The sequence below is a fragment of the Ranitomeya variabilis genome, chromosome 2 (assembly GCF_051348905.1).
Source record: "Ranitomeya variabilis isolate aRanVar5 chromosome 2, aRanVar5.hap1, whole genome shotgun sequence".
Lineage (NCBI taxonomy): Eukaryota > Metazoa > Chordata > Amphibia > Anura > Dendrobatidae > Ranitomeya > Ranitomeya variabilis.
In genome coordinates, this window is record NC_135233.1 from 854,762,754 (window position 1) to 854,788,678 (window position 25,925).

Here is a 25,925-nt window from a genome sequence, read left to right on the forward strand (position 1 = left end):
TCACACATCCGAGGATCAGGGTTCCTCATTTCCAGATACCGTACAGTTCCGTATGTTGAAACTGTCCTTACCATCATATCTACTAATCACATCAATTAATCTTCTTTTGTATCAGTAGCTACTGGGTACACTTCATCTGTATTATGATCTAAATGGGAGCGATTCTCCTTATGGAGAGTGCCAAGCAAGTGAGACTAAAGGCCCCGTCACACTTAGCGACGCTAAAGCGATCCCGACAACGATACGACCTGTCAGGGATCGTTGCTGCGTCGCTATGAGGTCGCTGGTGAGATGTCAAACAGTGAGATCTTCCCAACGACGCAGCAGCGATGCGGCGACCTGTACAACGATGTCGTTGGTCGTTGTGACCCTGTCGCATGGCAGCTATTATGACGATTCAGACCTCGATGAGGGACGTCCTGTGTGACGTTGTAGTCAACGAGGTCGTTGGTAAGGTGTCAAACACAGCGATGTGTGCTACCCAGCGGGACCTCAACGAGCAAAAAAAGGTCCAGGCCATTCCGACACGACCAGCGATCTCACAGCAGGGGCCTGGTCGCTGCTACGTGTCAAACATAGCGAGATCGCTACTGAGGTCGCTGTTGCGTCACAAAACTTGTGACTCAGCAGCGATCTCGCTAGCGACCTCGCTTAGTGTGACGGGGGCTTTATAGGCCATGCAATGCTCATCTGGCAATTTAAATATGCAAGCAGCCCCTTCAGAAAGAAGAGGACTTGAAACGTGTGTCTGCAAATGTTTTGCGTTTCTGGTTTGGCTTCTTATCCCAAGTCATTTGGCAGGGCTCCATAAAGGGACAATATTGACTATTAGGATTGCTACATCCAATAGGTGGCACCAGAGATCAAGTCCTCTTCCTTCTGAAGAGGCCATTTACATCATCCCCCCTTGGCTTTTTACCTATTTTGCTACATTACAACCTGTGTTTAAATATTTTTGTAATCCGATTTGTATGTGATGCATCGGCAATAGTGTTGAGCATTCTGATACTGCAAATATCGGGTATCGGCCGATATTCGCTGTATCGGAATTCCGATACCGAGTTCCGATATTTTTGTGATATCGGAATCGGAAGTTCCTATAAGTTCCCAGGCGTGTGCGGTGCGTATGGTTCCCAGGGTCTGAAGGAGAGGAGACTCTCCTTCAGGCCCTGGGATCCATATTCATGTAAAAAATAAAGAATAAAAATAAAAAATATGGATATACTCACCCCTCCGACGGCCCCTGGCTCTCACCGGTGCAAGCATCTGCCTCCGTTCGTAAGAATACAGTGAGTGTAGGACCTACGATGACGTCGCGGTTTTGTGATTGGTCGCGTGACCGCTCATGTGACTGCGACGTCATCGCAGGTCCTACACTCACTGCATTCTTAGGAACGGAGGCTGCCGATTGCACCGCTGAGGTCCAGGGTCCGTCGGAGGGGTGAGTATATCCATATTTTTTTATTTTTATTCTTCATTTTTTACATGAATATGGATCCCAGGGCCTGAAGGAGAGTTTCCTCTCCTTCAGACCCTGGGAACCATCCACGATAGCTTCCGATATTTGTGTCCCATTGACTTGTATTGGTATCGGTATCGGCGATATCCGATATTTTTTGATATCGGCAGATCCAATCCGATACCGATACTTTTGAATATCGGAAGGTATCGCTCAACACTAATTGGCAATAAAGTCTTAGTTGGTGAAATGAAGTGAGAAAAACATAGGCATAAATTAAGTTTATGGGAAATAACTAAAAATTTGCATGTGCATATGCATTCACTCCTTTTGCTTTGAAGCCCCTAAAAATTTCTAGTACAGAAATTACCTTAAGTCACATGCTTAGTGAAAGGAAGTCTACCTCTGTGCAATCTAAGTGTCACATTGTCTTTCAGTATATACACACCTTTCTGAAAGGCCAGAGGCTGCAACACCACCCTCCCTCAGGAACAATGGATCTGACAGGCGCAGCTCTTCTACTTTAATTTCTCCCTTCTCACCAGATTTTCAGGAAACCCCCTCCCTCTAGATAGTCTCCTGGCTCTAGCTGCTGTGTGAAACCTGATACCACAGTTGGTCTGCAGAGCTTCAGGAAGGAAGATATAGCTGTGCTGGCTTCTCAGGCTCATTGGTCCCGAACACATCACACTTTATAAGGTTGGTATGTAATGTTTTTAGTCATTACTATTGTTTATTTAGCTTGTTTTATGAATGGATAGAGAAAGGTTTGTGGATATTTCATATAAATAAGGCAGATTTTCTTATAAATGAAAGTGTGCTTGGTGGGAGTTTTGAAATTTGTGTATATCAAAGTTATTACTTTTATGTTGAGTAAATGGGTTTGTTTTGCACCTGATAATGTGTAGTCTCTTTTATTACATCCCTATGAAGGTCTCTGATCACTTTTAGATCACTGAAATTGAGAAAATTAGATATTCTAGGCATTTTTCTAGCCTGTGCTTGACAGGCACATTGTTCCATTACGAGTTAGTGCGAATATTGTTCCTGACGGATAGAGGCATGAAGACCAAAAAGATCGCCAAACAAGTCAGGGACAAAGTTGTTGAGATAACCATCAAATCCATTATCATCAAATGGAAAGAACATGGTACCTGCCATGAGAGGGCCACCAACCAAAACTATCAGTCCAGGCGAGGACATGAACCCCTTTCCAACATCAGGCGAAATAGTATGCCGATGTCGGACTCCCCCTGTTTAGTGCGGGCCCGGCGCTGAGCCCACACCTTTCCGGGCACGTCAGCTGATATATACAGCTGACACGTGTCCGCAACAGCCGTGGGCGGAATCGCGATCCACCCACGGATGTTAGTTAAATGAAGCTGTCAATTTCTGACAGCGGCATTTAACTTGTGCTTACCAGAAGCGTGTCGTTAATCCCACCCATCGGTGACCTCATCACATGATTGCGGGTCACCAATGGGTCAGCATGACACCCAGAGGTCTGAAGCAAACCTCTATGACTGTCATTGCCAGATTGTTATGCGCAACGCCCAGTGGTCAGTGCTTATAGTAAGTGAGCATTTCTGCTATACACAGACAATCGAAGAAGTGCAGCTTCTAGTCTCCCATGGAGACTATTGAAGCATGCAAAAAGTAAAAAAAGTTATTAAAAATAAAAAAAATATATAAAAGTTCGAATCACCTCTTTTCCACCTCGTTCAAAATAAAAACAATAAAAAAAAAAATCAAACATACATATATTTGGTATCGCTGTGTTCAGAATCGCCCGATCTAGCAATATAAAAAAAATAATTAATCTGATCGCTAAATGACTTAACGAGAAAAAAAAATTCAAAACCTTTTTTTGGTCGCTGCTACATTGCAATAAAATGCAAAAACGGGCGATCAAAAGATCGCATCTACACGAAAATGGTATCAATAAAAACATCAGCTCGGCGTGCAAAAAATAAGCCCTCACAGGGCCCAGATCACAAAAAAATGGAGATGCTACAGGTCTCGGAAAATGGAGCCATTTTGTTTTTTTTAACCAAACTTTGGATATTTTTTCACCACTTAAATAAATACCAACTTAGATATGTTTGGTGTCTATGAACTCATAATGGCCTGGAGAATCATAATGGCAGGACAGTTTTAGCATTTAGTGAACCTAATAAAAAAGCTAAACAAAAAACAAGTGTGGGAGTGCATTTTTTTGTAATTTCACCGCACTTGGAATTTTTTTCCGTTTTCCAGTACATGATATGCTAAAACCAATGATTTCTTTCAAAAGTACAACTTGCCCTGCAAAAAACAAGCCCCCACGTTGCCATATTGATTAACCCTTTTCTGACCTCGGACGGGATAGTACGTCCGAGGTCAGAACCCCCCGCTTTGATGCGGGCTCCGGCGGTGAGCCCGCATCAAAGCCGGGACATGTCAGCTGTTCAAAACAGCTGACATGTGCCCGCAATATCGACGGGTGGAATCGCGAGCCACCCACCGCTATTAACTAGTTAAATGCCGCTGTCAAACACAGACAGTGGCATTTAACCGGCGCTTCCGGCCATCGGGCCGGAAATGAGCGCATCGCCGACCCCCGTCACATGATCGGGGGTCAGCGATGCTTCTGCATAGTAACCATAGAGGTCCTTGAGACCTCTATGGTTACTGATGCCGGTTTGCTGTGAGCGCCACCCTGTGGTCGGCGCTCATAGCAAGCCTGCATTTCAGCTACATTATTATTATTATTATTTATTTATATAGCACCATTAATTCCATGGTGCTGTACATGAGAAGGGGTTACATCACAATACAAATATCACTTACAGTAAACAAAACTAACAATGACTGACTGGTACAGAGGGGCGAGGACCCTGCCCTTGTGAGCTTACATTCTACAGGATTATGGGGAAGGAGACAGTAGGTCGGGGGTTGCAGTAGCTCCAATGGTGTTGAGGTGGCTGTGTGGTCTTTACAGGCTGTAAGCTTCTTTGAAGAGATGGGTTTTCAGGTTTCTTTTGAAGGATCCAAAAGTAGTGGATAACCGGACGTGTTGAGGCACTGAATTCCAGAGGATGGGTGATATTCGGGAGAAGTCTTGGAGGCGATTGGATGAGGAGCGAATAAGTGTGGAGGAGAGAAGGAGGTCTTGGGAGGACTGGAGATTACGTGAGGGAAGATATTGAGAGATTAGTGTGGAAATATACGGAGGAGAAAGATTATGGATGGCTTTGCAGGTCAGTGTTAGTAGTTTAAACTGGATACGCTGAGAAATTGGGAGCCAGTGAAGGGATTTGCAAAGAGGGGAAGCAGGAGTGTAGCGAGGAGAGAGATTAATTAGGCGGGCAGCAGAGTTAAGGATGGACTGGAGGGGTGCGAGAGTGTTAGAAGGTAGGCCACAGAGGAGTATGTTGCAGTAGTCGAGGCGGGAGATGATTAGGGCATGCACGAGCATTTTGGTAGAGTGTGGGTTGAGGAAAGGACGGATTCTGGAAATATTTTTGAGCTGGAGGCGACAGGAGGTGGCGAGAGCTTGGATGTGCGGTTTGAAGGACAGGGCGGAGTCAAGGGTTACTCCGAGGCAGCGGATTTTGGGCACAGGGGAAAGTGTAATTTCATTTATTTTGATAGATAGATCAGGTAGGGAAGATATGCGAGATGGAGGAAAGATAATTAGTTCAGATTTGTCCACATTGAGCTTGAGGAAGCGAGAGGAGAAGAAGGAGGATATGGCTGATAGACACCCTGGGATTCTGGAGATCAGAGAGGTGACATCTGGGCCAGAGAGGTAGATCTGAGTGTCATCGGCATATAGATGGTACTGGAAGCCATAGGACCTTATGAGTTGTCCCAGGCCGAGTGTATAGATTGAGAAGAGTAAGGGTCCTAGGACAGAGCCTTGAGGGACACCAACAGAGAGGGGGCGAGATGAAGAGGTAGTATGGGAGTAGGAAACGCTAAATGTGCGGTTGGCAAGGTATGAGGAGATCCAAGATAGGGCAATGTCTTTGACCCCAAAGGAAGAGAGGATCTGTAGTAGGAGGCAGTGGTCAACTTTGTCGAAGGCAGAGGACAGGTCTAGGAGGAGGAGTATAGAGAATTGTCTGTTAGCTTTGGCTGTAAATAAGTCGTAAGTAAGTTTGGTTAGGGCAGTCTCAGTGGAATGGTGGGGACGGAAGCCAGATTGTAGGATGTCGAAGAGAGAGTTAGATGCAAAGTGAGAGGAAAGTTCAGCATGGACGTGCTGCTCAAGGAGTTTGGATGCAAATGGGAGCAATGATATGGGGCGATAGCTGGACATAGCGCTTGGGTCAAGGGATGGCTTTTTGAGGATAGGTGCGATTGTGGCATGTTTGAAGGCAGAGGGGAAGGTACCAGAAGTTAGTGAAAGGTTGAAGAGATGGGTTAGGGATAGGATTAGTGTGGTGGTGAGGTTGGGGAGGAGGTGGGATGGGGTCAAGTGCACAAGTGGTGAGGTGTGATTTGGACAGAAGATGAGCAAGCTCCTCTTCAGAGATTTTGGAGAGTGAAGTTATGGGGTTTGGCCATTGGTCTCTCACAGAAAGGGGTTGTGGTGGTTGGACAACAAAGACTTGCCTTGTTTGGTCTATCTTATTTTTGAAGTGCGTGGCAAAGTCCTCGGCAACGATTAGGGAACTCGGAGGCGGCAGTGGTGGGCGGAGGAGGGAGTTAAAAGTTTTGAACAACTGTTTGGGGTTGTGGGATAAGGGAGATACAAGGGCTGTGAAGTAGGCCTGTTTTGCAGAGGTGAGAGCTGATTTGAATGCCAGTGTTGCTTGTTTGAGTGCACTTAAGTCATCTTGTGAGTGCGTTTTCTTCCAATGCCGTTCTGCAAATCTCGATACTTGCCGAAGCTTTTTAGTGATGCTATTGTGCCAGGGTTGTCTATTGGTTCGTCGCGCTCTGCTATGCATGACAGGGGCAACCGTGTCAATAGCTGATGCAAGAGTGGCATTGTAGAAAGCAGTGGCAGTGTCTGTGTCGTGGAGTGAGGATATAGAGGACAGTGGGTCAGGGAGTGTGTGGGTGTCTAGGTGTGTGAGGTTCCTGCGTGGGTGCGCATGGTGCTGGACGTGGGTGACAGGTGAAGAGGACAGGGATGAGAAAGTGAGTAGATGGTGGTCAGATAGAGGGAGAGGGGAGGTAGTGAAGTTAGATAGGGAGCATAAACGGGTGAAGACCAGGTCTAATGTATGTATGTCCGTCTGTGTGGGTGGCTGAGGAGGACCACTGAGTAAGTCCAAAGGATGAAGTAAGGGACAGAAGTTTGGAGGCTGCTGACTGGTGGGTGTCAATGGGGATATTAAAGTCACCCATGATGATGGTGGGAATGTCAGCAGAGAGAAAGTGAAGGAGCCAGGTGGAGAATTGGTCAATAAAGGCAGTGGTCAGGCCTGGAGGTCGGTATATGACGGCCATTTGGAGGTTGTAGGGGGAGTAGATGCGGACAGAGTGGACTTCAAAAGTAGATGCGGACAGAGTGGACTTCAAAAGTGGGGATCTGATGATCGCTGCTAAGTAGCTGAGCCGAACGAGTTGTGCCAGCTTCTAGCCTCCCATGGAGGCTATTGAAGCATGGCAAAAGTTTAAAAAAAAAGTTTAAAAAAATGTGAAATAAATAATAAAATATATAAAAGTTTATATCACCCCCCTTTCAAAATAAAACAATAAAAAAAAAAATCAAACCTACACATATTTGGTATCGCCGCGTTCAGAATCGCCCGATCTATCAATAAAAAAGCGCATTAACCTGATTGCTAAACAGCGTAGCGAGAAAAAAATTAGAAACGCCAGAATTACGTTTTTTTTGGTCGCCGCGACATTGCATTAAAATGCAATAACAGGCGATCAAAAGAACGTATCTCCACAAAAGTGGTATCAATAAAAACGTCAGCTTGGAACGCAAAAAATAAGCCCTGAATCGACCCCAGATCACGAAAAATGGAGACTCTACGGGTATCGGAAAATGGCAACATTTTTTTTTTTTTTAGCAAAGTTTGGAATTTTTTTTCACCACTTAGGTAAAAGAACCTAGACATGTTTGGTGTCTATGAATTCATAATGACGTGGGAATCATAATATCAGGTCAGTTTTAGCATTTAGTGAACCTAGCAAAAAAGCCAAACAAAAAACATGTGTGGGATTGCAGTTGGAATTTTTTTCCCGTTTTCTAGTACACGACATGGTAAAACCATGGTAAAAACTCGTTCAAAAGTACAACTCGTCCCGCAAAAAATAAGCCCTCACATGGCCATATTAACGGAAAAATAAAAAAGTTATGGCTCTGGGAAGGAGGGGAGCGAAAAACGAACTCGGAAAATCCCAAGGTAATGAAGGGGTTAAAAAATAAAAAGTTATGGCTCTGGGAAGAAGGGGAGCAAAAAACAAAAATTTAAAAACGGAAATACCTCTGACCCTGAAGGGGGTTAATCAGAGAGGCAGCACAGATACTAAAGGTAACCTTGAAAAATCTCAAGAGTTCCTAAGCAGAAATTAGAATATCTGTCCATATGACCACAATGAGCTGTGCACTCAGTAGTGGTGGCCTGCTGTTTTACATGCTCTGTACCTGTAGAATCACATTACTTTACACAGAATTGGCTCTAGAACTGGATCGGAACCCTATAAGACAGAGCAGGACAGTGTGTCTCCTAGTGCACAGTAATGATCAGCCTTGCAGCATGCACAGCAGATGTTTCATGATGCTATTTAGAAGCAAAAACTGCTAATTTATTTAGGCTAGTTTCACATTTGCGTTTAAATCCGCAGCGTTTAAAACGCATCCGCAAGTGGTGGAAAAAAAACGCATATAAACGCGTACAAACGCAGCGTTTTTTTTTTACGCATGCGTTGACGCATGCTGTTAAAAAACGCCGCGTTTGTACGCGTTTACATGCGTTTTTTTTCTGCGTTTCGTTTGCATTTATGGTGTGCATGATGAGAAATTTCACAAGAGAAAAATCAAGCCGGTAATTCAGCGCGGTGTACAGTAAAATCACACTGACAGGTTAGAATAGGGTAGATATATACACATAGAATAGGTATTTATACATATATATATGTCAGTGAGACACCTATATATGTATATTTATATTTAATGCAGCGCTAGATAGCATAAAAGCAGCTAATTCAATTACCGGCTTCTGCTCTCTCCTTCACAAACCCGACAGGATATGAGACATGGATTACATACAGAAAACCATCTCATATCCCTTCTGTTATTACATATTCCTCTTCAGTAATGTAAGAAGTGTCTGTGTGTCAAATTTGGGGGCTCTAGCTATTAAATTAAAGGGTTAAATGGCGGAAAAAATTGGCGTGGGCTCTCGCGCAATTTTCTCCGCCAGAGTGGTAAAGCCAGTGACTGGGGGCAGATATTAATAGCCTAGAGAGGGTCCATGGTTATTGGCCCCCCCTGGCTACAAACATCTGCCCCCAGCCACCCCAGTAAAGGAGAGGCGTCAATTATGACACCTATCCATTATTAATCCAATAGTACAAAATGGTTAAGAAAACACACACACATTATTACAAAGTCCTTTAATGAAATAAAGACACAGGTATTTTATTATACTGGTAATCCACCTGAAGACCCTCGTTCTGTAACAAAGGAAAAATAAAAAAACAACAATATCTCATACCTTCCCTCGCTCAGGTCAAGTCCCACGAAGTAAATCCATCTGAAGGAATTAAATCATTTTACAGCCAGGAGCTCTGCAAAAGCAGTGCTCGTGCCTGTAAAAACCCAGGGAATGAATGGATTGGAGGGGAGTGACCTGTAGTTACCTTGAGTCACGGTGAGGCGCCCTCTGCTGGATGTCCTCATATGAACTCGAGCCTGGTAAAAGTTCCTACGCTCGAGTTTTTATGAGGACATCCAGCAGAGGGCGCATCACCGCGACTCAAGGTAACTACAGGTCATTCCCCTCCAATCCATTCATTCCCTGGGTTTTTACAAGCAGGGGCGGCTGCATTAACAGGCTTCTGCTTGTAAAACTAGTTAACCCTTTCAGATGGATTTACAACGTGGGACAGAACGACGGAAGGTAAGGAATATTGTTGTTTGTTTTTTTAAACTTTGTTTCAGGTGACAAAGGGTCTTCAGGTGGATTAAGAGTCTAATAAAATATTACAACAGCATGTGTCTTTATTTCATTAAAATACTTTGGGAATAATGTGTGTGTGTTTTATTAACCATTTAGTACTATTGGATTAATAATGGATAGGTGTCATAACTGACGCCTCTCCATTATTAATCTGGCTTAATGTCACCTTCCAATAGCAAGGTGACATTAACCCTTCATTACCCCATATCCCACCGCTACACGGGAGTGGGAAGAGAGTGGCCAAGTGCCAGAATAGGCGCATCTTCAAGATGTGCCTTTTCTGGGGTGGCTGGGGGCAGATGTTTGTAGCCAGGGGGGGCCAATAACCATGGACCCTCTCTAGGCTATTAATATCTGCCCCCAGTCACTGGCTTTACCACTCTGGCGGAGAAAATTGCGCGGGAGCCCACGCCAATTTTTTCTGCCATTTAACCCTTTAATTTAATAGCTAGAGCCCCCAAATTTGACACACAGACACTTCTTACATTACTGAAGAGGAATGTGTAATAACAGAAGAGATATGAGATGGTTTACTGTATGTAAACCATGTCTCATATCCTGTCGGGTTTGTGAAGGAGATAGCAGAAGCCGGTAATTGAATTAGCGGCTTTTATGCTATCTAGCGCTGCATTAAATATAAATATATATACATAGGTGTCTCACTGACATATATATATGTATATATACCTATTCTATGTGTATATATCTACTCTATTGTAACCTGTCAGTGTGATTTTACTGTACATCGCATGCGTTCAAAAAAGCAACAAAAAGCATGTGCTTAAAAACGCATACGTTTACATTGACAGCAATGCGTTTTTTTTGTCGCAATCCTTGCGCGATCGAACGCATGTGTTTCCTGGTGGCAAATAGACGCCTTTAGAAATTACTACATGTTGCATTTCCGCGCCAAGCCGCAAACGACGCATGCGTCGTCAAACGTGGCAAAACGCGAACAAAAAAAACGCATGTGTTTTCAATGTTAAATATAGGAAAACACGACGCATGCGTTTATATGCGGTACAAATGCTGCGGCCACAAACGCAAATGTGAAACCAGCCTTAGAAACAACATTTTTTCAATCATCGGAAGTATACTTTAATCTTACAGGAAAGATATATATCTTGGTACCGTATTACTTTAAAGGGAACCAGTCACCCCCCTCAGGCGTTTGTAACTAAAAGAGCCACCTTGTGCAGCACTAAAGCTGCATTCTGACAAGGTGGCTCTCTTAGTTATTGGTGCTGTAACTGCAGAAATAATCCGTTTTGTAATTTGTCCCAAATACCTTTAATCAGTCCTGGGGGCAGGTCTTTCCCCCCTGCTGCGGACGCCACATGGCCGTCACTCAAGTCTTCTTGGCGCCGGGCGCCGCCTCCTCACCGCTGTTTTCAAATGAGTCGGCGCCTGCGCTCTTTTCTCCTGACTTGGGCAGGCGCAGCCCGTCCTCTGTCCTCATTTGCAGTCTAGCTGACTGCGCCTGTGCGGCCGCCCTGCCCGAGATCCCGCCCCGCAGTGTGAATAAATCAGAAGACTTAGGCATTGGGACTTAGTATATATCATTGTGGGGTCTGTGCCTACATTCAAGCCTAACATCGTGATATGAATATTAGTATTTGGGCTTTCCAGGCATTGAGCATGCTTAGATAACACTGTTACTCATTATAGTCATGCCTATTTTATAGGGTTTCAATTATGTGTGTATATGTTTGCAGCACATTATGTGTCATGACATTCTTTTTTGTTTTGGTTCAATACTCGGAGACTTGACTTATTTAACCTATGAGCAAGAGACATTTTGTCATTTATATCTGTACAGCCTATTATATTATGCATATTTGCTTATAATTAGTACATTTTTTTGGTTGTACTATACTTTATTTGTGATATATAGGGGTGTCACTTATCGGTCCTATATCTTAGGCCCTTTTAAATGGTTTTATCTGTGTCTGTCTTTTTTGAGGTGTAATAATAAAAGTTTTCTGATTATGTATAATTTTCGGGTGTGCATACCATCATTAGTCTAGTCTTTTCTCTTTTTTGCTGCACCTTGTCAGAATGTAAGCCCCCCCGCTCAAGCCATAAAGCAATACAGCGGGGGTCTCATGTCCTCATGAACCCTGCTCGGGTAGTTTTTGTTAGGGCTTTTATTTTGAGCCATTTTTATGTTAACACAAAGTCAGAATCTGTGGTGATTTGTGACAGTCTATTTTTAGCCAATTTTGAGCGGCAAGCCTGCTGCATTTTGATTGGTTGTAAGAACTTTTGGCGTTTTTTTAAGTTATATAGCCTGATTGGCAGTTCTATTTACCTCAGTTGCTGGCACAGAGCAAAGAAGAGCCCACCCTCCCTCCCTTTATACAGTCGTTCCTCCTGTCGTGTGGTTTTAATTGTGGGGAAAAATCATTCATGTATGGGTGGATTTGGACATTTGGAATTTTGGAAAATTTGAAATATATTATATGGAAGTTTATTTATTGGAAATATTTTAAGGTATTTATGTAACCCTGAATAAAACCGCACGGCCATTTTATGCCACTGTTAAAACTTGTCTCCGGTGTATTATTTGGGCAGGGGTTTTGTGGGGACATGCAGCATTAGTGCTGCACAAGTTGGCTCTTTTAGTTAGAAACGCCTGGGGGGGGGGGGGGAAGGGTGACAGGTTCCCTTTAATCTTGACATACAATAACGTGCAGTTACCTTTCCCACTCAATTGTAAAGTGCTGCGGAATATTTTGGCGCTATATAAATAAACTTATTATTTCCAGATACAAGTTTTGCATTTTCACAACAGCATATTGTTAGGTAATGAGAGGAAACTCACCTGTCGGATTAGATCTGAGTGCCTGAAGTTATCTAGGCCGTCATAAACAATTTTTTGCAAGCTGCAAGATGTCTTCACATAACTCTTGGATGAACAGTTGCTGTTGTTAGATGAAAAGTTTGCTTTACCATCCGTCTGCTGCATCATTGGCCTTACAGTGGCTGTAGTGATGCTTTTGCTCACCGATGTCTCCTCTGGAGTTCCAGCCTCTTTTAAAAATTTATTAAATCTGTCCAAGTATGATGGTCTCTCAGGCAAAAGGTAGTAATGAGTATTGCTAACCTTCTTACCATCTTTTACAATAGGCAAGATGCAAGGGCCCTTGGGAATGTCCTTACCCTGTGCTAGTATAACTTTTGGGGTGGCATATTTAGGGTCTGAAGCAAAGCTTTGGGTGGTGGGCATAGGTTTTCCTGGAGAAGTAGAAAGTCCAACGCACATGGGAGAACAGAGGTTTGATCTCTGCTGTGGAGAACCTACATGGAAAGCCATAGGGCTCGGAGTCCTAGATGATGGCTGGGACAATGGGTCCCGTGGTGGTAGTAAGGGTGCCCGCCCAACATCTTCAGCCCCAAAAGCAGGAGACAGCTCTCCAGACAAACGTTCATGCTCATTGCGTCTGACTGGTCTGGGGGGGATGGGAATGCGTGGTGGTATTTGTGGTTTGTCTTCCGAAAGTGTTACATTCATATTCGCAACAGATGAGCTTGGGCTAGGAGTTGATGCAAGAGAAGAGGAGAGAGGAACATTGAGCTTCTTCATGCATTCTTGCTGCAGCTCCTCAAATAGTTCAGATGTTTGAGAAAAGGTGGACTGTTTCATATCCTTTGTAGGCAGGAACAGATTGTCCTCTATTCTAATCCTAACTTGGCCTCTCTCATTTTCTTGTACATAACCATAGTTGGTTTCTCCTTTGTCTCTAGCCTTCTGAAGTAGGTTTATTGATACTTTATCTCTGTTTTCCAAAACTTCAGGACTATTTATAGCGTATACTTCTAAATCATCATCATCTTGTGCCACCTCATCATAAGCTGGAGGAGCTGGAAGCGGTTTTGTATCCCAGTCAACCACAGGTGTTGGATGAAGAGGACGAGGAAGTGAGCGCGAGGGACTTTGGGGAGGGGTTTTATCAAGCAATGAGAAGGCATCCATAGCCAATTTAGCTAAAGAAGGAGCAGTCTTTTCAGATATAGGAGAAACAAACCCTGGGCTTAATGGACTAATATCTTCTCCAAAGTCTATCAAAGCCACATCTCCTGAAGAAAAGCTGCAACTTTTAATTCCAAGAAGGTGCCGGTCAGTCACTTTGGTACCCGCTACCCTTGCAGAAGGTTTAACCAATTTAAGTCCTTTGGTTGTGGTCTTCTTGAGGGAAAGCTTCTTGATTCCAGCTGACAGAGAGTCGTCCTCACCGTTGATAGGATGATAAGTTGGTTCTAAGATGGTAAGCATAGGTAGAAGTTTATTTCTTGGAGAAGCTCTAGTAAATATTATTCATAAATACATAAAGATTTACTTAACGCAGATACCACATCACACAAGCGACTGTATATTGTAGATGCACATTTTAGCAAAAAAAAAAAAATCTTGTGTGTGTATGTTATGGTTTAGAGGAAGCTTCATATCATTGAGGAGATTGCTGACACAGTGTCCTTCCCGAACAATGAGAGAACCCAGTGGTATCTCTTTCTGCCTGCCCAACGCTGAACTATCTGATCAGTGTAAGCAAAAAGAGAAAGCTACCATGGATGCTGCAAGTTCTAGACAGCTCAATGACTGTTTAATCAAGTGATTAGTCACGTCATAAGTTTGGAAGAACTTCAGAAAGTAATATTATAAGCATAGCATGTGTGTGTCAGTGGGATTAATGATGTAGCAGAGCCGTGTTTGTGTTGATGTAGCAGAGCTGTGTGTGCATGCAGCAGTGATGTGTATGGGTGTGCGCTGCATAAAAAGTACATAATGTTTGCGCTGTATATTTGTATAATACACAAATTGCAGATAAACGCCAAAAATAGATTTTATCTATCAATTCTACACAAGTGCATTAAAATTTGTAATATTGACCCATCTACTTCTGAACACCAATAGAAAAGTTTATCTATATTAAATACATCCCCCCATTTTCTGCTATCTAAACCTTGGGTGTGTCTAATGGCAAAGTAATTTCTATAGTCCACAGGTAGGCTCTACAGCAGTGTTTCCCAAACTCCAGTCCTGATGGCCCCCAACATGTCATGTTTTCAGGATTTCCTTAGCATTGCACAGGGTATGGAAGTATCATCAAGGCATCAGTAATTCTCTCATTTGTGCGTGCAACACTATGGGAATCCTGAAGACAATACCTGTTGGGGGCCGTGATAACTGTGGGAAACACTGCTCTAGAGGCTCTGACTTTCACCTGGCGGCCTCTGCATATAACCATGCTTTGTATTCACACTAGTCAGCTGGAGGAAGCTGTCCAGAGTGGAATTGAAGAGAAAAGCCAGAATCTTTATGAGAAGAGTCTGCACAGGCTGTGTGCATCAAACTTCAAACTACAATTATCAGTGGTTAATATGGACAATTGCGGTTTGTTTCACAGAGCTGGGACTAGCTCAGCAGTGTATGAGTAACCAGGGTCTGTTTTGTTTTGTTATCACCTGGACAAGACCATGCAAATTGTCTCTTCAGAGAGGAAGAAGTCTTGAACTCTAGCCCCACCAATTGGAAGTAGCAATCCTACAAGTCAATTGACATTCTGATTGTGCTTTTATCCTTAGTCATATTGCAAGGCTCATTAAAGGGTTGACATTGACTTGTAGGATTGCTACATCCAATAGGTGGCACTAGAGTTCAAGTACTCTTCCTCTCTGAAGAGACAATTTGCATATTTAAATTTCCCAAAGGAGCATGCCAGGCATTTAAGTCTCCTCATACTGGCGTGTCAGACCTGCCATGCCACTCTCCACAAGGAGAAAACTTACCACTTGGACAAGACTAGGAATTTATGTTTATGGTTTCTGTCTGGCATTGTGCAATCTGTGGAAAGTAAACATCACATTGCTTTGAAACCAGAATCCAGTGACAGGGTGAACACTACCTAATACCTACCTAAGCGCGTGATCCTCTACGCCACATACTAAGGCATATTGATCCAGCATATTTTGTATATTTTATGCTATTTCATTTTCATTCAAGTGGAAACTGCTATTCATTATAAAACATGTATCTTCTGTCCATTCTATAAATCAATAAAACTGGGGACCTGTTTTCTCATGCACTCAACAAGTGCAATGGCCAGTCTGAATTGACCATTAGTTGGGCATGTGTACCCTGCTTCATTCAGAGTCTTCGAAAGGGACACAGCCAGACAAGTGCAGCACAGCAGAGCCCTACCGGACTAACATTTATCATCGGTCCATTTTGTGTAAGCCATTATTGACAACTGGAAGGGCATATTCTGCTTTGTGCTTCTCTCATTACCTTCAAAAGGGCACTAGAAACTGGTGTAAATTACGGCGCAAATCTACTCCTGCTTGCAGCATTTGCTTGTCTAAGAGAGAACAGGTAAACATGTGCCGCCTTAGAATTTGTGTGTGAAATGCAACAAATCATTTATTGCCATACTCTGAAGTAGGACCAGTTAATTACCGTAAACTCCAGTCCTAGTACACTCAATGCCCAATGTGTTTTAGTACCTCTGGAGTTTTTCATGCGTTTTCATCAGTACAAGTCATAATTCATATATTAACTAAGTTGTAATGTCACACACCTAACAAAAAAAAACTTCTGCCAATAAAGCAATGCACATTAACGTGGTTTTAACACAGGAAAAAAAGCCCAATAAAAATGTCCTTTAGGGTACGTTCACACAGGACTTTTTTGCTGCTTTTTTTTGCTGCAGATTTTTGCTGCAGATTTTTGCTGCTTTTTTTATGCCAATTTTCAGCTGCTAGGTCAGGTCACAATGGCTCTTCACACCTCACAATGGCTCTTCACACCTCACTACCAGGAACTCCCTCACAATAGATCACAATGAGGACACCTCACAATGGCTCTTCACACCTCACAATGACTCACAATGGCTCTTCACACCTCACTAACCACACCCCTAAGCTCTTGGCTGTGAGATCCCTTCCTGCTGGCCATGATTTTCTGCACAAAAAACGCAGCAAATAATGCTACATGCGTTTTTTCAGCGTTTTTTCAGCTTTTTTTTCATCACCCATTCAAGTCAATGGGTGAAAAAACGCTGCAAAAACGCAGCAAAAACGCTTTAAGAAGTGACATGCCCTATGTCCAAAAAACGCAGCAAAGCAGAAAATACTGATCAAACAAAAAACCAACGTGTGTGCATGAGATTTCTGAAATCTCATAGGCTTTACTGGTACTGTAAAAAGCAGCTGAAAATTAGCATAAAAAAAGCAGCAAAAAAAAGCAGCAAAAAAGTCCTGTGTGAACGTACCCTTAGGAAGAGTTTCAACGGGCTCATTATCATCAGAGGCAGGACTGTTGCATTACATAAGATCCACCAATCACAATACGTGATGCAGATGACCCATTTACTCCTCCCTTCACAATGACATTTGCACGTGCTCATTAGATGCTTCTATACAAAAGATAAGGCCTGCGTCAGTCTATTGCTACTAATCTGCATGTGAGTTTCCTGAAAAGACTAGAATAGCCCCAGTGGTCAATGTCAAAATTACAAGATAACATTTTTTTTTAATACAGATTGTAATGGAAGAAAAAAACACTGCTGCCAACATTTTTTTTTTTAAATTCATTAATTTAAGACACAGATGATTTAAACAGAAAGTAATTTTCTGATAAGACATTCCCTTTAAGAGCAGAATCTAGTTGATCATGAATATGGCAGAAAAATAAGTCTTTAGTCTTTGCACATTTAAAAGTTACCGTAATAAGGTAATGCTTTTGCAATTGTGACATGTATATAAAAGGTTAAGACTCAGAGGTATCAAGTCACTAATTCCACTGCACACGTGTTAGGACAACGTCAGCACAGAGTTAATCCATAGATTGTACGCGCTGTACCTTGAGAGAGAGAAAGTACAAGGGTACAGAGTGGGCAGGAGCAAGGTGCACTGAAGAGGGAGGGAAGACACTTACTCTTAACCAGGGCAGCAGGTTGAGGAGGGCGAGGCGGAGGCTCTCCTGAGAGAAGAAAGGCCATGAAGCATTGGAAAAAAAGCCAGTAACTGATTAAGATGAGGCACAGGCATGCAAATTAAAATTATTTCTGAAAGCAGGAGGCTGCATGACACACAAATCATTTTAAAGATATGATGAAATACAACAGCAAAGTGAATTATGGCAAAAAAGTAACTGCAAGCAGTAGTAATGAAAGAATAACAAACATAAAAGTGTCATATATTGGTCAATATTAAGGCCCTCTTTCACACATCCAATTTTGCATAGTTTAAACTTATGTTAAGGTTTTTCAGATCAAAAATTAGTTTACACTAAAAAAAGAGTTGAAGTAGAAATCAAGCTTGAAGATCTGTTTGGTGGTAACATACACGGTGACATACACCGGCTGCTGACCAGTGTTTTTTATGCCCTATTTCGGTCACCTGCCATTAATGCAATGTTTGATGCAGACTTTTGAGCCAAAGCCAGAGAAAATTCATTTATATTTCTCACTGCTTTCGTATCTACATACTTTTGGCTAGAACATAGAGAAACATTTTTCCAAAAAAGTTCACGGTGGTTTACATATTGTGTATTGTATTTGTTTTTTTACAAAGGTGCTATGTTGCCAATTGCAAGCAGTGAGGCAGAGGTCTCCACCACTCTCTCATTCCCGCTAATCTCTCCATCGGGGCTTGGGTTGGAATACCCAAAAACCACAGTATTCAGATCTTCCCCATTCACAGCCAATGACTTCAATGAGGCAAAAGGATTCCAAAAATAATGTAACTTTGGTCTCAGGTTGACCTCCTTTCTGGCAATGTCTGTTTTTTTGCTGGACATAATATTGTGTCTACACAATTATGTCTGTCAAAAAAGATGGATATGCCATAAATCTCTCATAGATGAAAATCCCACCTATCTGAGAAACATGACTCCATCTTTGCTGCTGCTGTGAAAACAGAAGTTGGCCACTCCAGTGTTGATCTCTCCACTCACTTGACTGGGTATTCTGAAAACAGCTGAGCAATAGTCATGTAGAGGTCTCAGAGGTAGGACTTGCATCTATCATTTATGGTTAACCCTCTTCTACAGAGCTGGATCACGTTTCGGCAAAATGACAAAAGGACGGCAACTTTCTTTTCCTAGGAAATGCTGCCTACAGCATATACATAAAGCAATCCAGACAACACAAAGCGTATGCATAAAAGAACTTATGCAATTATTGGACAAACCATTTATGCTTTATTCTTTTTACTACAGCCCTTTAATAACTTGCTTCTTTGCCAGGTTAGTCTGTCCTTCCGGGCCTACAACTTCAGTTCCTGCTCTAGATCCCCTACAATGGCAGCTATTATAAGTACGGAGTGGGTATAAAGCACCTTCCTAGTAATCTCCACATTATCACCTGATTAGCAGCTGTGTGGGCATTTACTGTATGTGGATAACAACTTGGATCCTTCCTATGTACCTATGATAGCTGAACCAGCAGAAAGCGTCACTGAGACATAGCAGAGGACTTGTGCGCATTGGGGGAGATTTATCAATATCATTGCTAAATAAATAAAGGGAAATATCACACAAAGTGTGTCAAATGTATTAAAATGATGAAAAAAGGCTAGATAACTCTTTGGCACCGTGCTGGACATATTGGACACTGTTCCTTTCCTTATGTCACCTCTTGGCTGGTGCCAAAAATATGAATATCACTTAATAGATTCGATACTCTTATCCAAACACTTTACAAAAACAGTCTTAAAAAACCATTTAATCTAGTAATTATACTTGGCTCACAATATATTCTCTTCATTTTAGCACTATTTCTGTGAATTTTACTTAAAAAAAAATTTTAACAATTGTTCCTGCAAGTTGAACAACCTGGCAAAAAGAAGATGTTAAAGAAATGATCATTTTTTCTTATTGTAAAAGTGTGGAGCAGACGCTGATTGACGATTAACACATTCTCTTTTGCACAAGCATGTTGAATACATGGATCTATGGTAAACAACCACTTACTCTTTGCCCTCCCTGGAAGCTGAGTTGGTTTAGGTGTTCCTTGATCCAGTCCTAGAATGTCAGGTGGATCCATGGGATTTCCCAAGTACAGCCTGCGGGGGGAAGCAAACGTCATGAAGCAAGGGCATAAAAGCAACTAATTGCATCACAATATGATAAAAGACAAATGTACTCTCTGAGCAAAATGGAATGGAATAGTGATATATATATATATATATATATATATATATATATATATATATATATATATATATATATATATATATATAATAAAATCCCTTTTACTGCATGATTACCAAAATAGTATAATTGCTGGCCTCAAAATTAAAGATGTGCATGACAGCGCAGTAAATACTGCCTCTGATCGGTGGTAAAATCATTACCACTAGTCAGACAGCCGCGGTTCCAACGCTGTCAAATGACAGCGTGAGCCCACAGCTGTGATGGGAAGTAAAAAGTTTCACTTGAGTCACTGGCGTCGGGCTGAAGGGACTACTACTCCCATCAGCCTATGCCTGCTGCCACTAAGAACAGGGAGAGCAGGCACGGGTGATGGGAGTATTCATCAGCCAGTGCCTGGGTACTAAATAAATAATTAAAAAAAAAAAAACGGTGTGGTTTTTCCAATATTTTTGATAACCAGCCAGCCAAAACTGAAAGCTATGGGCTGCAACCCTCAGCTGTCAGCGTTAGCAAGGCTAGTTACCAAGAATAGAGGGGTCCCTACACCTTTTTAAAATAATTTATGTAAATAATTTTAAAAACGGCGTGAGGTCCCCCTAATTTTTGACATCCAGGCAAGCTACATCAGACAGCTGGGGGCTGGTATTCTCAGGCTGGTAAGGGCCCATGAATATATATCTTTGCAAACAGCTTTAAATATTTTTTTAAAATATTTCCCACTGTATTTTGTACACAGACACATGGTTAACGGTGATATTTTATTTTATGATTGTTAACATTTATCATGGTCAATTTTAGTGAAAAACCATATCCAGTCTGACTTTACAAAAATATTTAGAATTGAGAGTCCTCAGTGGTTGTACAACTTTACAGACACATTACACTTTATATCCAGCAGAGGGCACTGCAGGAAAAAAAAAGTCTGAGCATCAAAATGTGGTAAAAAGTGCATATCCACCAAAGTGACCTCTTAAAATCAGCTTAGGCCATCTAAAAATAAGGAAACATGCAAAGTTAGTTATTTAAAAAGAAAATAAATAAATAAATCTACACAAAAAATTATTTGAAAATATTAATTTATTATTGGACATTGGTAGATGTTGTCCAGAGTCCTAAATGTATGGCCAGACAGTATTAATAGTGCAGAGTGAAGTGAGCCTGAGGGTCCATACTATTTTTTTTCTTTTTGTATTAGACAGTCACATGAAAATAGTTTTGTATCATTCCCATGGTTCTGGAGGGACCTTTTATCAGTTTCACCATGTATTTCCAGATGAGGGAACCCTGATTTAGCTGAAACACTGCACACTGACTTATATCACCTTGAGCATCTAATGATAAGTTAATGTTGCTGTGTTGTAGCATGTGCATAATGTGATCCCAACATTTCCATCACCTACAATCCAGGTTACAAACTACTTTGCCAACATAGTCCGCAATGAAAGTCACATTAAATTGCTACTTGCTTACGACCTGACTGATAGCAAGTCGCAGGCAAACTAAGACCAAAATCATAGCCTAAATGTGTCCGTTTTGTCCTGTTATTTTGCTGTGCTAGTTTTCAAAACAACACAATTTTTGATAAGATTTTTTTTTATATCAATAGCAAAGAAACCAACAAAACTGACAGTCTATAAAAGTGCTAAAACTTAGTCTTATGACAGGTGTCACAAACAAGAAGGCATCCTGGTTCTTCCTTTCGTTTCAATCACTATAATAAGTATATACGGTAGGGGATGACCATATAGCATGTGCCATAAAACATGATGATATACATAGGGGATGTGATGGTCAAGGATGCCTTGAATAAGATTGTTTCATTTTGAAGACATACTGCAGGATCAGCTCTGTCCCATAATTGGCATATACTAAAGCATTTACAACACAGTTTGTTGTTCCGCCTCTTTTATAAAATACTGACATTTATGTTAATAATGCTATATATTTGGAACAATGTAACAGTGCCACTTGTATAATGGAGATTCATCTCCATACTGTTACTGGAAATATGATGAGCTACATCTGGAAAACAATCTCACGCAACATAAGCTCAGCGGTGAATATCGCCTAACTTAATTGTACAGCATTAGTACACGCAAGTCATTCCTCTTTTCCGCTAATTTGCCACTAAATCGTAATGGTTATCGTATTGTCTGTAGATACCTTAAAATATAAGCAAATCAGATGAAACTAAAAAGGCACTGCAAGCTAGAGGATAAAAGCAACTTCGATTTCTGGAAATGTTTTCTTACTCATCAATCCTGTCAGGGAAGCCCCAGCAATGAGCAGGCACGGTGTCTCCATGACCGGTGTGGATAAAGCTGTTCTTTAGAGGACGACTGATATCATGGGCAGACAGTCCAGCTACAGATGTCACCGTGTTACGTGGAAACTGACCAACTTTCAATGTTCGCTTGTTCTGACCTCTCCACCAGTAATTCTCAGCCCTGTGGGAAAGATAAAGGAGACATCAGGCCATGATGAATAGGCTAAATTCTGCAACAGTAATGTACACCCAAGTGAGGCCCCAAATCTCAGAACAAATGTACAGACCAGTGTTCAGCTTTTTGATATTGGGTCCTTAACAAGTGTAAGAGAAAAGCATCTTTGAGGGTTACCTGCAGCTGCCCTGAACCTCCTGCAATACAGGTGCACCCTTCTGGAGTGGCTACGTGTTCAGTCTGTGCGATTACCGCCTTGCCTAATTAACACGTGGGTACATGCATAGTAAAGAGTGAGTCAGCCCTTCTTCCTGTCATCCCTGGAGACACGCACAAGCACATCTGTCACAAGTACTCCCATGGAATGCCTTACATCCCTTACTAATCATCTAGCCAAAAACTCCAGAAATGGACAAGACATGACAGGAATCCACCTCCAGCCAGGTTTATAGTTTGCACAGAAACGGAAATGAAGCCCCCAACCTGCAGAATCGCCCTCCACTAGTTTCCCTCCTACACACCTTGTCGGGTACAAAGTCGCACGCCACCCTATCTTCCGTAATTACTTAGTGACACCACTAACTAAGTGGTGATCAGTTGTCAGAGGCTGTAAAAGATTAAAACAAAATCACTGCATTTATGGATTAGATTCTGAATTATGTAAAAAATGTGACTGGACAAGGTTGGGGGGAGAAACAGACACAGTGAAAAGCAGAGTGGAGGTGAGGAGTGAGAGACACTGCCGATTATGGTGAAAACCATAAGTATCATGTGTAGGGCTCATCTCAATACTAGAAACCAGAGAAAAAATGGTAATGAAACCTATCTGAGTATGTCCCAATACGATCACCATGAAGCACACACTGTACCATTCGACAATCTTGACAGTGACATGTTTCAGCATTTTCCCAGAAGAAATCCAACAGTATGCCTGTAGTAAGGTTACTTACGGAGCCCAAGACAGACGAGTCTAAACTCTGTCCCCTATGGTGACAGGACTTCTGTCCTTGCTGCTCTTACACCTCTTTCCCCTTCCCTAGTAACCCATCCCTTCTCTAAAGATCAGCTCACCTGCCCCCGCTGTGTGGCTGCCAGCAGGAATGGGAGCAGTGTGTGGGTGTGGAAGAGTGTATCTAAGCTGCAGCACGCCATTGGTACACAGGCAGGGTCAAAGGAAATGAGTGCATTTAAGTTCCTTGTACTGCATTTAACCCATTCTTTGGCAGGGACATTGGTTTTGTCACAAGAATGCTCCATTACACGCAGAAAATCCTGAGCTGCACAGTTGTGGGGAGACCTAATCTTAGGTGACGAGTTCTGCTCACACTATCCATACAACATGCAAGGAGTCCTGGCTGGTGACACCAGCTGAATTATCACCATCCATTGCTCCTGTGTTCTGGGCCCCGACAACCATTTGTCATGCAAACCCAAAATGGAATAAAAGTCTATCTATCTGGCTATATTATGAAACACTTTCCCATTTTGTTTCTTGCTAGGTTTTGTATTAAGAAGTATTGGGGATTTGCATTGCCCCAAAGTGAGTGAAATGAAGGCAGAGCTACTGCACAGCTTTCCCTACACAACCTTTCAGTCGCTGTCTACGCTCTTTCCATTAGATGCAACCATAGCAATGAACAGTTGGAACGGTGTGTTTGCTCAATACCTTCGATTGTGCCTCCATGACTACATAGCATAGGTCTGGCCTATCCATGAGGTCTGTATTCTGATGCGGTTTATAGCACCAGGATTGGATCTAAAAGACCAGATCATTTTACGTCTTTTCCCTGCCGAATTGATGACTGCATTTGGATTAACAAAGTCAGAATTACATCTAATCGGTAAGAGAATGGTCTTTGATTACTGTTTTGGAGAAGGAACAATGGCAGAGATTTCCACTGACGATTCATTACTTTTGTGACGGCTCTGGTCAGTCTATCAGGTACCTCTTGGGATCACAGTATTCTTGATAGCCCAAAAAGTGATATAAACTTCCATTTACTAGTCATACAAAAATACTTGAATCCCTAGCAACATTTATCATTAGAACGAATCCCCCCAAAATATTGTGAAATTACAAGAATGTCTCCTCATTAAATACTTATGACTGTACGTGTCCAAGCTGTGACTTGAGAAACATGAATACACACCCTGTCTGCACCACACATCACTGAACACCTGAACTCCGCAGCCGCCAGTCACATTACAACTGTGTCAGTGAAAGGGTTAAAGACACGCATCCTCCTCTCTGGCCTGGTTGGAGCTATCAGTCTACTCAGCCTGTCTCTGACGCTTGGGCACAATTACGAGGTGTGGTTGTGATGGGCGCTCTCCCGTGACTCACTTTTAGCTCTCCACCCAGACCTGATAACCTACCCATAGGGTGAGTCAGTGGCATACTCACTGTGTAACTTGTTAGCAGAATAATTAATCAGTAATTCCGGACATAATAAATCGTGACATAACTTTCTGACATTGGTTACAGAACTGTTTAAAAAGCCATTATTGTCTGACTCCAAAAATGAATATTCTGCAGGTGGCATAAAGCAATGCAATGTGTAAGCACCTGCCAACTGCAATAGACAGCGCAGAACATGGCAGTCCAGGTCTGGTTGTGACCCACTCCACCACAGGTGTAAAGACTGCTCAGGCCCCCTAACAAGGCTGCAATGGGCATTACTACGGGTTTTAGGCTATGCCTACTGATACATTTCAGGTCTTCTAATCTACAGAACCTAACAAACCAAACCTTTTGTTCTTCACGTAAAGCTCATTTCCATATCCTTATCGGCCATGTCTACAGGTAACCTGAGCATCATTTACCCAAACTGACTTTAGGATGAAACTGCATTTTGCCCATATCTTAGGCTGGTTTCACACTTGCGTTTTGATCTGCAGCGTTTTTAAAAAAAACGCATGTGGTGAAAAAACGCATGAAAACGCATGCAAACGGTGCGTTTTTTAGACGCATGCGTTTTTGCAGCAAAAAAAAAAAAGCGCGGCAAAACGCAGCGGTTTCCCGCGTTTACATGCGTTTTTTCCCGCGTTTGCGTTTTTGAAACGCATGCTGAGAAGTGTGTGACAGCTTCCAATCATCAAAATCAACTAGAAAACACACTAATAGAATTAGCTAGGGTTAGGATCCCTAGGGTTAGGGGTAGCTTTTTATTAGAATGTCCTGGTCACCAGGTCACTGATAAGCCACCCCCCCACCATCAAGGTGATAAAGGGATCCAAACCCTAACCCTACCCCTAACCATAACCCTTGGGATCCTAACCCTAACCATAGGGATCCTAACCCTAACCCTAGGGATCCTAACCCTAAGGGTTAGGATCCTAACCCTAACCCTAAGGGTTAGGATCCCTAGGGCTAGGGTTAGTATTCCTAGGGTTACTAGGGATCCTAACCCTAACCCTAGGGATCCTAACCCTAACCCTAAGGGTTAGGATCCTAACCCTAAGGGTTAGGATCCCTAGAGTTAGGATTAGGATCCCTAGGGTTACTAGGGATCCTAACCTTAGGGTTAGGGTTTGGATCCCTATGGTTAGGGTTTTCTTGTTTTTTAATTTTTTTTCCTATAAAAACGCATGCGTTTTTAACGCAGACAAACGCATGTGCTTAAAAACGCATGCGTTTACATAGACAGCAATGCATTTTTTTGCCGCGAAAAAACGCCGCTAGAAATTACTACAGGTTTCATTTCTGCAAATGAACGCACGCGTCAAAAAACGCATGCGTT

At 42.3% G+C, this 25,925-nt stretch overlaps 1 protein-coding gene across 8 annotated transcripts in view; it reads right to left on the reverse strand.

Moving 5' to 3' along the window:
* TNK2 (tyrosine kinase non receptor 2) overlaps positions 1–25,925 on the reverse strand; it is a 350,655-nt gene that overhangs the window by 22,406 nt on the left and 302,324 nt on the right. For 7 of the 8 annotated variants that reach the window (XM_077290239.1, XM_077290240.1, XM_077290237.1 and 4 more), the window contains 4 exons: positions 21,997–22,191; positions 19,562–19,653; positions 17,525–17,569; positions 12,413–13,848 (listed from right to left, as the gene is read on the reverse strand). In XM_077290239.1, the coding sequence (XP_077146354.1) occupies positions 12,413–13,848; positions 17,525–17,569; positions 19,562–19,653; positions 21,997–22,191 (1,768 nt within the window). The remainder of the gene's footprint in view (positions 1–12,412; positions 13,849–17,524; positions 17,570–19,561; positions 19,654–21,996; positions 22,192–25,925) is intronic. The other variant, XM_077290235.1, reaches the window with a different exon arrangement.